The sequence below is a fragment of the Siphateles boraxobius genome, unplaced genomic scaffold (assembly GCF_051911475.1).
Source record: "Siphateles boraxobius isolate OS27281-9 unplaced genomic scaffold, OSU_SipBor_1 26, whole genome shotgun sequence".
In the NCBI taxonomy this organism is placed as follows: domain Eukaryota; kingdom Metazoa; phylum Chordata; class Actinopteri; order Cypriniformes; family Leuciscidae; genus Siphateles; species Siphateles boraxobius.
This window is the reverse complement of record NW_027508876.1, coordinates 16,964,743-16,981,938: the sequence shown is the minus strand read 5'-3', so window position 1 is coordinate 16,981,938 and position 17,196 is coordinate 16,964,743. Positions and strand designations below refer to the sequence as shown.

The window sequence follows — 17,196 nt, the reverse complement described above, 5'->3', positions numbered from 1 at the left end:
AAGGTAGTTTGTGATGTCAGAAACTCCAGTGATTTCAAACCGCATTTTGATACCGTCTTTGGTTCACTGCAGTTTTAAGGAGAAAATACTCAGCAATGGTGTTGACTTATGAATTTGCACATGGTTTGTCTTAAAGAACATTAAAAAACACCACATAGACTTATAAACAACATTAAACGCATAATTTTCACCACAGGGGCACAGACTGGCATCTTTCTGGTACAAACACAGACAAGTGGAGGGGAACAAAAAGTAAAATTTCCCAGTGCTGTTGGACGCATATCAGCCCTTTTGCAACATCGCCCAACAAATCAAATTTGAGGACTGAAATTAACTTTTTGATATGTCAACAACAGTGCATTTATATGTTAACACTTTGCTAAATATCATCTTTTACAGTATGCTCCACTGAGGAAAGTAGGTCATAGAGGTTTGGAAAAACATTAGGGTGAGTAAATGATGACAGAATTTTCATTGTAAGTGAGTGAAAGCTTTACTACCAAAAGATTCATTCAAACTAGGGCCACATGAACATGAAATCTGTCCAGCTATTTCTCTCTCTTCATGCTACCCGGTCATTAGCATTCAACACAGCAGTGCTGATTGAGATGACCTGCAATAACAATCCGTCCAATCAGTGATTTTGGTGCACTTAGCGTCAAGAGAGGCAGCCTGTCCAAAGAATGATGATTCTGTCATGACATACTAACACATGGCTGCAAAGTATAATGAAGCCTGAGAGAACATTTATTGTGTCCTTTTCAGGTGAAAAAGGTAATTACCAAGGCACAATTCATTTTAATTTTATAAATGTTCATTGTTTTCATTTACGACAACATTCCAGCTAAACGTTTTGTTTTGCCAGCCAACTGAAGGGACAATGTAATTATTCAGATATGCATGAGGGCTCGACTATTGAGCTGCAACAGAACTGGATCACTGGACTTGGAATACTTATAAGGGCTTATAAATTGGTGTAGAATACCTGTCTCAAGGCCAGGAAGACTGCAAGATGAATTTCTATGGGGCTTCATTAAGGGAAAAAATTACTCTGAGAAATATATGAGAAAGGAAGTTACTCAAAGAGAAAATAAAACAATGGGATGGGCTTCGAATTTTAGAAAATAATGTCTTATTTTCATCTGTTATTATTTTTGGTGACATTTGATCTAATGTGATCGTGCTCCTCTTCAGAGCTGTGTAATTATGTCATATTATGCTTTGCACCTGTGATGGCAATTTCCTAGCAGTGGAGAGTCAGACAGAAAGTTATTCCCTTGGCTAAAGGGTGTAAAGCACTAATGGAATTCCTAAACCCTTCAATGCAGTGCTGGAGGTTTTTATATCAGCTCAATCGTTGCTATTAAAAAATCTGCCTGCAAAGAAGCTTTCACCTTAAATTTTCAGAATCTTCAATAATTCAGGGCGAAATGTTTAAATTTAAATGTTATCCATCAGCAACTGTATTCTCATTTACCAATAATATTAGGCATTTCTGTGATGGATGTCATGTCTTTGATGGGCTGGGGGGCATAGCACTACAACATTAGCTAAGTCCATTGATATGTATGTGGGTGTATTTTTTCCTTCTATGGAAGTCAATGGCTAAAGTTACCACCACACTTTAAAATATCTTCTTTTGTGTTCAACAGAAGAAAGAAACTCATACAGGTTTGGAACAACGTGAGGGCTAGTAAGTGATAACAGAATTTTCCTCTTTGGGTGAACTAACCCTTTACAGTAGTTAGCAATTTCTTTAGTATGCATAAAATGTTAGCTAATAAAGTAGCCATAGCAAGACAAATGTTAGGTGTGTAATGTTTAAATATGTTTAAAATGTTATTTCCAACACAAAATTCTGTTAGATACAAAACAAAATTTGTGATGTACCAGACATTTTGGTGGAATTTTTCATGAGTTACAGCAAAAAAAAAAAAAAAAATACCATCTGAAATCCATGATAGTATGATGAGCATCATATCATCACCGGTCTAAAGTTTGGCAGATTTACACCACACATGATTCTTGAGTTTGGACAAGTGACCCCTCTAACCCCTCTCTGCTCTCCTTTTTTCTGCTTGGCACTTGTGTAACATCTTCTGGCCTGTAATTTCTTGCCTGCCATATCAGCCTAGAGGATTTTTTTAATGACTACTGGATATTGGTGGGATATTGTCTGTTATCTAGAGGGAAACAAGGAAGCTAATGATGCCATATCTTCAGCATTACCTGTCTCTGGATGTCCAATTAACTCCTTTAGAGTGAGAAGTGAGGGGGTTTCAGCCAGTGCAAACTGCTTGAGTATAAATCAGTCTCTGGTCTCGTTTTAAACCCAGACGGAGTCAAATAGAAACAGCATCAGATTGCCAGGTGGATCAATAGAGATATTGTTAAGGGAGTTTTGTCTGACAGAACAGCATCTCACTTCTGTGATAAAAGTGAGAAGGGAAAGAAACACCTCAGGGCAGGCCGGGTAACAAGTAGTGGATGCAACTTTCCTCAGTTGCATTCACTACTTGTTACCCGGCCTGCCCTGAGGTGTTTGAATGATAGAATGTGCTTTGCAATTTTAAAGTCTTACAAATGAAAACAAATCACATGGTAACTGATACTGTAATGACTTTCTGAATGGATGGTTATTGTTATTCTTACCTAAAGGGATAGTTCACCCAAAAATGAAAACCCACACTCATGTTGTTCTAAACTTGTATTACTTTCCTTTTTCTGTGAAAAGGAAATATTTTGATGAAAATATATATATATTTTTTTTTTCCATACAATGAAAGTCATTGGAGTACAAAACATAGATCCTTTTCACTGACTGTAATGATGCGTTGTCATCGTTATTAACATTGTAAATCTACCGAATAATTGTAGATTTTCATTTTTTTTTTTAAATTAAATTGTACACTTATCATGCTATATTTTTTTGCTGTGGCATTAAAATACCGAAAACTAGTTAACGCTGCTGCTTGAATGTTTCTAATACAACAGCTGAGGGAGTGATGGAAAATTTGACATCCTTCTCCTCTCTGATCAAGTAATTAATCTATTTGATTTTTTTTTTCCTTTTTTGTAAAATCATAGAAATACTATAATGGATTATTTCTTTTACTAATGAGGCAATTGGTAATACAAAAAAAAAATGTTTTGTTGTAGTTTCCGTTCAACAGTATAGAAGTTTACCCAACTATGACAACTTACGCTTCTGAAAACCACAGAAAAGTGAAAAGGGTCCATTGACTTATACAGGTTTGGAAGGGCAAAAAGGTGAGTAAATAAAGACAGAATTTTCATTTTCATCATTAAACTATCCCTGTAATGATGCTGTTTACTTAGTTTACCTAATCACTTTATCATTTTACTTCTTTTTTCACCTTTTACTATTAGAAGCAGAACATTAATCTATACATTGAAGAGTTAAGAATTGAATCGGGATTAAAATTGGGGACAGATCTGAACCTGTGTTTCCCACCGGAGCACATGTGCAACCCACTAGGCCACAGCTCTCTCTTGAAGATTCTTTTTGTTGGCATCACCCTGTTATGATGTTTTGTGCACATTTAGTCACCAGAGACCGAATACAGAGCAAGCGTTTCAGTCTGTGCTCTACTAATTCCTCTATATTTCATTGAAAAGCATCCATCAGCATGTGTCTCCCAGTACCTACCGTAACAGATAAGTTCGATAACGCCCATTTATCAAGCCGTTCTCTATTTAAGGAAAGAGAGAGTGTCGATCAATACCAGGCTCCCACTGGGGTTCATTCTACACAGTGGGTTGGACTGTCAGAGAATCATTATGCAACAGTAATCTCCCCAACATGAGAAAAGAGCCGTCCGTGGCCTCCAGAGAAAAGCCATACTGAAGATGAGATGAATTTTCATTCAGTGCCAGGTTTCAATGTGCGGGCTGCCATTTCTTTCTTTTTTTTTCCAGGAGGAAAGCTATGCTCTCCCAATTTAGGTCGGTGTGATGAACCCTTCTTCCTGGCTATCGTGTCAGACTTCCCCCCTGGGATGGCTGAAATGGCAGACAGGCGTTTCGCAACGGACAGCGGCGTGAACATTCGCTCTGGCTCTGAAGAGTTGGCTCTCGCCACTGTGATCCTCTTGACAGGAAAATGAAGCTGTCATTCATGGTCCTGATGTGTAGAGCCAAGATCCCGGCATTTACATGTGGCGGCAAGTCTTTCCTTCTTACATGAAAGACTGGAAGAAAGACGTCACTCTCTTTTACATCACTTAAATAAAATGGGATGAGGCACAAGGGGAACCTTAAAGCAGACAGGACTGATAAAGATGGAGGGACGTGTCTTTTGAAGTGACAGAGAACTGCAAATTCGAAAGAAATGGCGTAATGTGAGTCCCAGGCAAGAAGAACTAGATACGATGGAAATGAGATGTGTGTCTCACCGATCGATTTTCCTGGGAGGGATTGAAATATTTGTGCCAGGATTCTGTTGTTTGAGGGGGAAGAGAGAAAGAGAGAGATGTTGGTGCTGAAGTAGAATTTGAAGTTTCATTTATAAAATGGCTCTCAGAGTGCATTAAGCTCATCAGGGAGCCATACACATGCAAATACAGTACGAGTCTAGCAAACAAGACCAATTGTTTTAGTGTTTTCCCTAAACAACAGCTGTTGTTGGTAAGTTTCTTTCTTCTTGGTTTCATTTGTCTCAAAACCGAATTAACCTCCAGCATATTGTTATAGAGAGAGTGATATTGGATATTCGCACTGGGGTTTAATCATTTTAATATATTTTTAAGTGAATATCAAATCTAGACTTTACACTAGAGGCCTGCAATCCTGCGGGGCTACCGCAGAATCAATGCAACAGAGAGCGGCGTGGGACCGAATTTGATGGGGGAGTGCGGGTGGTAAGAAGCTGTGTGTATGGGTTACGGGAGAAGAAAATGATTTGCGGGACTCCTGCAAAATAGAAATATTGAGAGAAAAAATTCTAAAACCAAATAAATTGTTATTCATCTATTGCACAAAACCAACAGGAACAAAAAGCAACATACAGGTGCAAGCGTAGGCGGAGAGTGTGTAAGGCTGGGCATTGGATAAGGCCTGATGCTGCTTCTGATTGCTTTTAGAGGGAAAAGTTGCCTATAACTTCTAATCTAGGATCAGGTTTCTCCTTAATAATAGCATATTGGCAAAACAGATTTGGTAAGTGATCCAGTGCATATCTGTGTTTGCGGTCTGGGGAGCCTCAAAGGTTTCTATTTACATCGTGTTTTTGCAGCGTTGAGCAATGTAGCCAATCACAAACACATCTGTTGATTTCTTGAATGCAATGGCCAATCAGAGGTGTTTAAGTTAGAATCCATTCACCGGTTGAAATGGCAGGGGTTTTTTCCAGTGCTGAGTTCTGCAAGCTTTCGAAAAATATTGGGCAGCTGTATTCAACATCTATAATAACAAATGCTTCATGAGCACTAAATCAGCGTAATGATTTCTGAAAGATAATGTGACACTGAAGGAGTAATTACATTTTTAAATGCATTTTTACAAAACACTCACTTTAAATTGGGTAACACTTTATTTTAATGTGTCCTTGTTACACGTTACATGTATTTACTATAGTAATAACTATAAATTAGGCATAATTACATGCAACTAACCCTAAACCAAACCCTAATGTTACTCTAACCTTATAGTAAGTACATAGTTAGTTAATATTACTCAGTACTTAAATGTATAATTACACTGTAACGGGGACACATTAAAATAAGTGTAACATTAAATGGCAATAATTATTCGCAATATTACTGTTTTTACTGTATTTTTTATCAAATAAATGCTGCCTTGGTGAGGATAAGAGACTTCTTTCAAAAACATTTTTAAAAAAAACTTACGGGTATATAATTTTGTTAAAATGTATGTATAATTGGACTGAAACCTTTTTAGTTACTGAGCTGCAGCCTTTGTGACAACTAGTCCCGGTCTACTCTATGCACATATGCAGAATGGATTCCGGTATGTGCCAATCTTGTTTACACCTGTTTAACGATCACTGGGTTTGGGTTACAAATGGATGATCAACTCTGTTTCAGAACCCAGCAGGAGTACAAAAAGTGCTCCATCTCCCTGTTAAATTAGTCTGGCCCGGTGGCTGTGTTTCCAGCCAAGAGTGAATGGAGTGATTGATTGAGGCTGGTGTGAGCTGAGGTGAGGGAAAACAGGAAGCAGTCCATGCAGATAACATTGGTGGAGCAAACTCTTGGCCCTAGAGTTTAATGAGGCATAGGCTTCATACTGCGATTCACCACAGACCCCCAGATGGCCAGGTGAGGCGTGCACACATGTGTCTTTTGGCCATGTTTCTTGTGCACCTGCATCCATCCCAGCATTCCTGGATCAACGGCGTTCACAAGTACCAGCTGTGCGGCACGTGTCAGAGACCACTCACCATCTGTCAGAATGTCTGTCCATCACCACAATGATCATTTTTTGCTGTTGTTTGTTAATTTTCTTCTGCTTGGCATCTCTTCAGTCACTCTGCAACTGCCATGTGTGGGTCTCTCCTGTATCTGTCAGCCCTGTCGGCTGAGTCTGAAATGTGCAGGTCTTTATTTCAGGCTCCTTAGTGGAATAGCAGGAGTCATTGCTACTAATTAAGTGTGGTGGAGATGAAATTTCTGAAGCTGAAGGACTGTCTGATCGAGCTGTTACTCCATTTTATTGTTCGCTAATTTCAGGATTGTTTCCTTCTGTGGAGACCTAGGGTACATCTATGCCATAATTTTTATGCCACACTGAACAGTTCATTTATAAGCTCATTCTCTCTTTTGATGGAACGCTGGAGATGTAGTCACACATCAAGCATTTGCATGGAGCTCTAACACATAGTACATTTTACACGTATTTCCCCTGGAGCCTCCTTGCGGAATAGAGCTTGTTTTAAGCAATTCGACTCTTGCATATATAACGACAGCAGCCAGCAGTGTGTCATCTGCTGTAATAGTGTTTTTCAACTCTAAATGATTGTGAAGCTCCAATGATTTTCAAACAGTTCTAGCATCCATCTGTGATTCATCTCTACAGGTTAATGAAGTAAATTAGCAAACTATTGTTTTGCCATGAAAGACAGTGTGTGCTTGTGTGATTTTGTGTGTGTATGTATGCATAATTGTCTGTGCTGTCGTCCAAAGCTTGTGTGTATGTTTGCCTCCAGTGCACTTGCCAGCTCTACACTGTGTTTGGATTGTCTCAGCTTCCTTCTCGGCATGCAGATGTGGCCATTTGCACGCACATCAGCGCTTGAGAATGGCAGTCCAGCAGCCCCTAGAGCACTGTGTGTGCTCCCAAAGAGCCAAGTGTTAATCCTTTTGAGCGTGTTGTGTCTTTACACACAGAGGGAATTAGTACTCGTATCTGTGGGTAGACCGTGAAGTACTCTTGAAATCTCAAGCACTGTAATTACCATTGTCTGCATGTTATAAGCAGCCATCAAACAGCTGTTCAGTCCTGTGGTAGATTCTGTTGCTGTGGTAGTGTTCAAACAGTAGAGCATGGCAGTAGCTACTGTAAAAAAAAAAAAAAAAAGTGATTCTTGAGTTTTTAAAATCGCTTTGGATAAATGAATCTTTCGAATGATTAAATGTAATGTAAATGTCGTAGATTTGGAACAAGGAAAGATGCATTTTTAGTGTATGCATGGTTTCTGTAAATGGCAGCTTTTTAAGAACAAAATAGATTTATTTAAACAAGAATGTCCTTGACTCAAAAGGCTTACTTGACCTTTACATCCTTTTCCCTTAACTTTGAAAATCATTTGTAGTTAAACTGATGTTATTCTGTGCTGGTTGTGCTGGATCTAAGAACTTTCAAAGTATTGCTTCTACTATTAGTAGTATATTGTATTTTACTACTATTGTACTATTGTATCAGTAGTATTAGTATAGTTTAAGAATCATCAATGGACAACAAAGATTTCTTGGAGTTCATTTACATTTGTTATATATTGTACAGTAACTGGCTATTTTATTGCATTTTTTTTATTTATTTTATATTTTAATAATTTATTTATTATTTCCTTTAAGAAGACTAAAATAATTTTATGGCACAGTTTATCTGACTTATCGATAAGTAAAAAAAAAAAAAAAGGGCTGTCAAATGTGTAACTGGATGGATGTAACCAAAATGGTTTGTGACTGGCCTGCCGTAGCAATCTAATTTCTATGTGATTTTAATGTTTTGTCATTAACATAATATTTCACCTAATATTTCATAATTGATTTGTTGAAATTAATAAATCCTTAATTTATATGGTGCTGGATTGATGGATCTTATGGGTGGGTGGGTGGGTGGGTGGGTGGATGGATGGATGGATGAATCTTATGGGTGAATTGATGAATGGATGGATGGATGGATGGATGGATGGATGGATGGATCTTATTGGTGGAGTGATGGATGGATGGATCTTGTGGGTGTGTTGATGGTTGGATGGATCTTATGGATGGATGAATCCTATGAGTGGGTGGATGGATGGATCTTATGGATGGATGGAAGGATAGATAGATGAATTGATGGCTGAATGGAACCAAGATGGTTTGTCACTGGTCTGCCTGTAGAAGTCCTAATGTGTTTTCATCAACATAATATTTCATAGTTGATTTGTTAAACTTTCCATTTCCTTTGTGTTTGCAGATGGAACGCCTTACACATGGTGGGTCGGCCGCGGTAACGAGAAGCACTTTTACTGGGGCGGCTCTGCTCCTGGCATTCAGAAATGTGCATGTGGCATTGAGCGCAACTGCACCGACTCCAGATACTACTGCAACTGTGATGCCGACCAGAAACAGTGGTAAGTCGCCACATTATTTGGGTTGCAATATGCTGTTTCCATGGTGATCGCCAAATCCGGCAGCTAATTATGAGCTTTAGTGTAAGCTGCTATTTGCGAGTTACTGACCTTCTTAGCTCACCTATCAAACGAATAAGAGGTTAGCAAGTCATGTTCCCATCTGCCTTATTGTCTCTTTGTATTCATTAAATAGTGGCGTCTGCCGGAGGACACGATTTTCTCGAGTCTCGACCTCAGCGCTTGTGCAAATAGCAAACAGATTGCATTGATAAAGAAGTTTGAGTAGAGCCGAACTCTGATATTTCCATCAACAAAAGCTCTGGCTGGTGTGTTTGGTGGCTTTATTACAAAAGAGAGCTGTGGGCGATATTGCAAAGGAGGGGAAAAAGGTCATTCGTCAGGCGCCCTCATAGAATTGTCTTTAATCCATGTGGGTATGTATTGCTTTGAGACACATTCATTTACATCCTTTCTAACGGGTCTTTTGATGTTAGCTGTTAATGTCAGTCAGCTGTTAAAGAACAGAGAGAGAAACAACCCACCTTAACACAATAAACTCTTAGATTTGCAAAGTGAATAAGAGAGAAAGGCAATTAGTATTACCATTTCCATAGCGCTTGGATGTGGGCAGTGGGCACAGTTGTTTTTTGAGCCAATCACTTGAGCAGTAGTGTAACTAAACACTGTGGATCTGCAACAAAATTAAATCATGACAAAACTGATTGACTGACCACGCGAGACTAAAGTTTGCGACTTAGAGAGAGTGTTTTTATTGTTAACTATTACTTAAACTATTAAAAACAAAAGTTTTTTCAGTTATTTGAGCAAAGCTGAAATAAATTAAAATAAAAAATATTAGATGAAAACTTATAAAACTTAAATGAAAATTAGAATTGTTGCCTAGGCAAATAACTCAAGTTTAAGCTGAAGTACTAAAATTACTAAAAACAAAAACTGAAATAAAAAAAATAGATTAAAGCTATATAGAAATGTTAAATAATTCATTACAATTCCAAAAGCGCATACAATTATTAAAACTTAAAATGAAAAGTGAAAATATAAAAATAAAAGCTAAAATATTAATAAATACTAAAAGTCTATTGTTTTTAAGAGCGTTGCAAAACAAAACTGGGCACTGGTGAAACATTTATAGGGGTTAAACGAATTCAGGTTTTTTTCAAGTCAGTCACAGTAAAGATTCCATTTATATGAATGCATTAATGAGAGAGCGACTGCATGTGAATTCATTTTACCTGGCAGCGACTCTTTAATAATAGTGCATCTGTGTGTTTTAGCTACTAAAAAATATATGCTAGAACTATTCCGTTTCTAAAATATTTGATTGATAAACATCAGAACCGATTTGACAGTACATTTCTACGTTTCTAATTGTTTCTGTATGCGCGCGATCTGCTCATGATGCGCAAGCTTCTGTATGTGTGTGCAGTTCAATGCAGCAGCGCATTTGTTAAGAACGACAATTAACTGACGTTTAAGCTGTTTAAAATGTGCATTCACCCGATCTAACACTCTAATAAGAGTAAGTAGACATGTAGGTACAATGTTACGTTTAGTCAACAGAATGTGTTAAATGGGACATCAAAATTATGATGTTTTTGCATTTCACTGCGCTGCATTTCCAATTCCAATGTTTTTGGACATGTTTGACTCCTGCGTCTCGCATTTTGCGTCCCTTACAGCATCTCATGCATGACACCATGGTCCAAAAAATGTGGTGCTCAAATTACTTTTTACAAAATGTGTCTGTAGACACATTATTCCACATTTTAAATGCAAAAAAAGCATTCTCTGTGACTGGCAGCTTACAAGGTCTTGGAATAGCTAGAGGCTGTCAGACATTAGCATCCATTGGCGCTCCACAGGAAGTGTATTGGATGGATTGGTGGAAAGTAATAACCAAACAGACTTTACGTGCCCCTGGGTAACTGTGTGTTTGTGTTTGTCTAATGTACATTGTGTTTGTTTATGCTTTTATTATCTTCTTTTAATACTATATTCTTAAGGTAAACAGCCTCAATCAGTGAGTGGAGCCATAAATATTTGTGTTTTCCTGATGGATATCTCTTTTGATACATTTTGTGAATGTTTATACAATTAGACTGATGGAGTTTGCCTCTTCTGTTGCTGGTTTAGCTGAACACACAGCAATATGTGTTAATGGCCCATACACAGATGGACAGCGGGTTATTGCGATGCTCTCGCCACTTGTCATAAACCCCAAGCAAACTGAACCACCAATGCGTAATAGATGCAAATTACGACATTGGATTTCATTCCCAACCACATTGTTGATTTTTTTTTTCTCTACAGGTTTCAATACATAATTGTTTTTTAGATGACTTTTGCAGTCGCAGTTTTGCACTGTTGATGGATGGTGGCATTAAAATAATGCACACATAGTGCCCTGCCTCATCTACCTGTGAGGTTTATGTGTGTATGTGTTCACTAATGTTTATTAAATTTGCAAAATACATGAAGTGAGTGTTTTCACTGATTAAACAAAATGTATTGCTGTAATTAAACAGCTAGTCATCAGTGTCAGAAGGCACTGATGGAAGGAGTTCATTAATAAGGTTTAGTATGATATGTCAGTGTACTATGTGAGCAGAAAAGAATAAATGTTTTTCTCACATTTTATTAAGAATTACATTGTTTGGTAGGAGGGATGATTCCGGGCTTCTGGTGTATAAAGACCACTTACCGGTCAGCCAAGTGGCTGTTGGGGACACAAATCGACCCGGCTCGGAGGCCAAGCTGACTGTGGGACCTCTCCGTTGCCATGGAGACCGTAAGTCTATTTCTTTCTCCTTAAATAATATCCAGCTTCGTCTCACAAGAATACAGATTATGTGGATTAATACATGAATCGCTGAACATACAGGTATATGACTAATTATGTAGTTTGAATGCTTGATTAAATTATGTAAATAGTTAAATGTTGTTTGCATACTATTCTGTGCAAGCACTTTTTCTTTGCAATATGTGAAAGCGGGTTTCAAAGTCATGTGTGTGCTGTTAGTTGCTGTGTATGAAATTGTCTATGAAACTTTGATGCCTTCACATGGTGTCCTTGCAATTAAAAAGTCTTCTGCACTTGACATATGTTGTAATAATCTGTATTGCCAAAGGATTTGTTTTAATGGTATCTTCTTTAAATAGACGTTTAGCACTTTTCAAGGTCAGCCCATTGTCTGAAGCATTCTGAAAAGGACACGTGGCCATAGATGTCTCCAGTGTAAGAGTCCTGAAGCTGTGATCTCCAATCAAAGCTTTTCATTCAACATTACACCCCACAGAGACCCCCTGCCACTCATTTTTTTAAATTGGTGTCAACAGCCAGCTTGCCATATCTTCATAAAAATTCATAATTTTTGTGAAGTACACTGAGACAGTGCTTTAAAACCAGCTTCATTTTTTTACGTGTATTTATTTATTTTTCAGATGCAATTATTAATGATATTATAAAATTATAAAATAGTTTAATCAGAGCGAAACAGAGAACCCAAGGGTAAAACACAAAGCCATCCCCCACCATCATCACCATGTGAAATGATGCATTTTTATGCCTCATTATTCCAGTTAATTGCATCTGGCTTATTACTTAGGTCAGGTGCATTCGATTACACTCACCTGTTAGACAAGTACGTTCACTGCTGTTTTTTACCCTTTTGTCTTCTTATTGTTTCCGCACAGCTGTGACGGTTATTCAATTCTAGGAACTTCAGATTTTTTAAAGTCGACATTTATGTGATGAAAGTCGAGTCAACTAGTCGCTGATGACGTCATTAATGTACAAAGAAGCCTGAACCCCGAGCTGAGACTCGAATGCGGGTTGCCATGTGCAGAGCTATGGCATATTGACACAGTGCTGCCCACAAGGCTATACACATAACAGCTCATTTTTATCAGCTCTTTTGTCTTTGGGTCGTTATATTTCTCACATATTTCTGCTCGTTCTAAATCAGATACAGATAAAGTACCACAATAAACATTTATATGAATGCATTAGTGAGAGAGCTATTGCGTGTGACTTAATTCTACCTGGCAGCATCTCTCTAATAATATTGAATCTGTGGGTTTTAGTTATTAATAAATATACGCTAGAACTTATCAGTTTCTAATAATTTGATTGATAAATCACAGAACAGTGTAGACAATACATTGCAACGCTAGGGGTGGGCGATATAGCCTCAAAATTATATCACGATATTTCAAGAATATTTGCGATAATGATATTTATGACGATATAGAAATTTTTGTTGTTGTTGTTGAAAATTTTCTTATTATGTTTATCTCGCCTAAATGTTTGCTCACTCATTGCGTTTTTACAATGTGGTAATTGTGTTGTTAAGAGTTTACACAACACAAGGAAGCTTGATTTCAATCTTTGAATTAAATGTTAAATGTGTGTAGGTCTAACACCAGTATTCAGAAATACTACAGAAACATAATAAAGTAATCAAATGTAAAATAACACATAGTCTTTTAGTTCTGTTTCCTAATTAAATTAAATACATAGGCTAATAATTCTCATTCATTACAATTAAAGCTATCTTTTGTTGTTTTGACGATAACATTAATGACAGACGCATAGCCTATGGCTGCTGTCACTTTTACAGCTAGTGCACGGATCCATTGCTGTTTTCATTATACTGTCTGTCACACTGTCACATGCGTTTTATACATAACCGACTGTGTTTATGAGTATACTTACCAAGACCGGAAGTTTTACACAATTTTGCGTTTTTCCCACCATTAAAGCGTTATAATCCGTGAAAAATAATTTTAGTTTCTCGCGAGCTGTACTCTATGTATGCACGCAGTGCAACTCTCTCAGAGAGTGCGCGAGTAGCTTACTGGATAGTTTAAACCCGCTTGAATGTTTAAACTGATAAGAATTAAGAAGACTTGAAAATTATAAACCTTAGTTACGATGCACTGATGGCTAGATTGTGCAAGAGACCATTCAGTCATGTCCCGACTCTTAAACGCAGCCCCGCTGAACACTCAAGCTGTTTGTGAAATTGCTAAATCGTCATTGGAGGCTGACAGGCTGCTCTCGCGCTCAGACAGGTGGTGTTGTTGTGCGTTGCTAGGGAACGTAAATGCGCCATTCGTCATCGCGTCGCTATATCATTGATATTGCGATATGACACTTTTTTTATCATGTAAAAATGTATACCGGTATTATCGTGGACGGTATGATATGGCACACCCCTACTACTGAATGATTCTCTGTGCACGCGATTTGTGTGTGATGCGCAAACTTCTGTATGTGTGTGCGTTACAATGCAGCACCCAATAGTTTAGAACTTACGTGTACAATAAGATGATTAAAATGTGCATTCTCTCGATTAATTTTGAGCATCTAGATAGTATAATCAAATATCTTGTGGAGTGCTCTCAGAGCATGCATTTATTTGTCATTTTAACTGTTTTGACACGGAGCTTTAAAGTGGAGTTCAAGATTTCTTATCCTGTTGTGCCCTCTATATGCCATGATCAGCGACTAGTCCACGTCAAGCTTAAAGCGTCATGGCATAGCATTAAAGTCGGTGCAACACCTATTCAGGCTCTTTCTCTTTAGGGTACGTAATATTCACTTTTCATCTGGTTCTTCCAACTACTGGACCTACGCTTTGGGAACATATGGACATTTCTGCTTTGTATCCTGGCAGAGGTGAAATGGAATAATTATATCACAGTAGAGATGCGCGGTTGGCGGTTATAGCCACAGACTCCGCGGATAAACCGCGAATCGGGCGGATGACGCGACGGAAAAAAAAATATTGTAATTAAATTCGGGCGGGTGGTTTCTAGTCAAAAACGTTGGTGCGGATGGATGGCGGACGGATGATGAGTTTTGTGATGCGGTTGCGGATGAAATAATGGCCCATCCGCGCATCTCTAATTCACAGATTATCCATAGAGTGAAATTAAAGAAAAGAAGAAAGTGACATGAGAAGGCCAAATACATTTTAATTTTGTCCTCTGCATTTAACCCATCTAAGTTAGTGCACACACATTAGGAGTAGTGAACACACACAGACACACACACCCTGAGCAGTGAGCAATGATTGGAGGTTAGGGACCTCCCTCAGGGCACCTCAGTCATTTCCTTGCCGGTATTGAGAATCGAACCTGCAACCTTTGGGTTACCAGTCTGTCTTTCCAACCATTAGGCCATGACTGCCCAATGGTAATGCCCAAATTTTATCGCTCCCAAAGAGAAGCACACTCACCTTTGCAGGTTTCTCTTTGGGAAGCTGAGGGGCATGATGCGTGAGACCCATGTGACGCTTGCGTGTTTCAAGCTCCATCTGGCTGCCTGTGTCTGATCCTGTCAGTAACGTGCTTGACACGTCAGAGAAGCAAGTGTATGTGCACAAATAAGTGTAAATACCTGCAAAACTGACTTATGGAGAGGAACGATCCTTGCATGAGAAAATTGATACCAAATATCTTAACTAGTAATTTTCTTATGTATTTGTGAAATAAATAAAGTTAGAGGGGGAGAATGAACTGACAGGCAACTCTCATTCAAACAGAGAGAGCTGATAACGACAGAGACAGAAATATCACTATATTTAGACACTATATACAACACACTATAATAAAGGCACAGCAAAATGTGACATATTTTATAAAGGGTTTATGTGAAGATTGTTTTAAGTTTCCTTAGTGAAGTTAGTAAGAAACTTAGTAAAAAAATATGTCACTAAACAAATATTCAAAATATATTGCTGTTGTTGTTTCTTCATTAGTTTGGAGATTCAATGTAAAAACATGTATTATAATATAAAAAAATTGTTGATGTTAGGTGCCATTAATCTCGTATGTTAATTCATACAAATGTGAAAATGACCTTTCCAGTTCAAAGCTGATAACATTTGCTACATATTGGTTTATTTATTCATTTTAATATAAAGTCACAACTCACATCTGTGTCTTATGCCCTGCACCTTTAAAATGTAATATTTGTGTCTTGGATATACAAGTAGTACATTAGTGCAGGACAATTCATTACAGATCATTTGAATAGAAAATAAGCCATTAAAGTGTGATCAAAGATTGTAAGCACATTACAAATTTGTCTGCTAAGCCTCTGCAAACTGGAGTTATTGAGATCGCTTTTGTGCCCTTGATGAAAGCATTTATGTCCAAATAACACCAGGAGAATAATAAGGGTACTGCAAATAATAAGAGGAAATTCTCTGCAACATAACCATTTTCCCCATGTCTCCTTATTTCAATTGCACAATTATCTGTGCCAATCAGCAGCTGCAAACTGCATGGAGCTATTTATAAAATACTACAACTCTGGTCTCGAAACACAATCAGTGCTCGTCAGGGGGTCCAACAAATCATGGCTAGTGCCCACCACACAGGGCTGAGACTGCTATTATTTATTCATTTCTTCATTTATTCAGGGCTGGGGTAGGAAGAGAGCAGACCAGCAGTGCATTAATGCAGCACGCCAGCTTCTCTATGGTAATGCTGCATATAAATGTTGCTCTTAGCCACCTGCATGTGCACACAAAGAAAGTTATAGGCCTCTGGACAGTCTACACCCCACCCACGAGGCCCCTCTGGGCTTGCGGTGTGTTGCATAGCGTAATGGTGGTTTCGCTGCTCAAGTCTGCAAATGCCATCTAGCACGGGTCCAGCAATCCCCTAAAGACTTGTTTATTTTTACACTCATTATTTATTTACTGCGAAGTTTCAAAATTAGGTAATTGGATGCACAGACTGAATGCCAATGTGGTAAGGTGCCTTAATGTGAAAATAATGAGAAACGGTCCAGTCCCAGTTTCAGAAATCAAACTTATGATATTTTCAGATGATTTTTCACTGCAAATCTTTGCTTGCTTATGCGAATGTACCTCTGTATATGCCAATATGCTGTTTAATATTTGAAACGCCTGTTTGTGGTGTGTTCCACACATCAGCTCTAGTCGGAATTGGCGTCTGGGTCGTTGGAGAGAGAGAGATTGCTCTGATTGGCTGTTCAGTTTAGCAAACGTAACTAAAATCTAACTGCACAAAATCTAAAAAGAATGCATGGGTAAGTTAAGGAAGGTTTAGGATTAGGGGATATAATATACAGTTTGTACATTATAATAATCATTATGTCTATTGAAAGTCCCCATAAAACATGAAAACAACAAATGCAAATGCAGAAAAATGCATTTCAGTTGAAGCAGCTGATATTTAAAGCGTGTCATTTCTGCACAGCTGGTGAAACCAAACAGAATTGTCTACAAACTGACATCATTAGACTGAGCTAGAAATCGGCATGTCGGACTGTTCAAACAAAGAATATACTGTTCATCTGGAATGCTTTATATTATCTATAT

The 17,196-nt window shown here is 38.0% G+C and overlaps 1 protein-coding gene across 2 annotated transcripts in view; it reads left to right on the top strand.

Moving 5' to 3' along the window:
- Positions 1–17,196, top strand: part of cntnap2a (contactin associated protein 2a) — a 511,778-nt gene that overhangs the window by 397,351 nt on the left and 97,231 nt on the right. For both annotated transcript variants that reach the window (XM_077244572.1, XM_077244573.1), the window contains exons 14-15: positions 8,662–8,818; positions 11,500–11,627. In XM_077244572.1, coding sequence (XP_077100687.1) covers positions 8,662–8,818; positions 11,500–11,627 — 285 coding nt within the window. The remainder of the gene's footprint in view (positions 1–8,661; positions 8,819–11,499; positions 11,628–17,196) is intronic.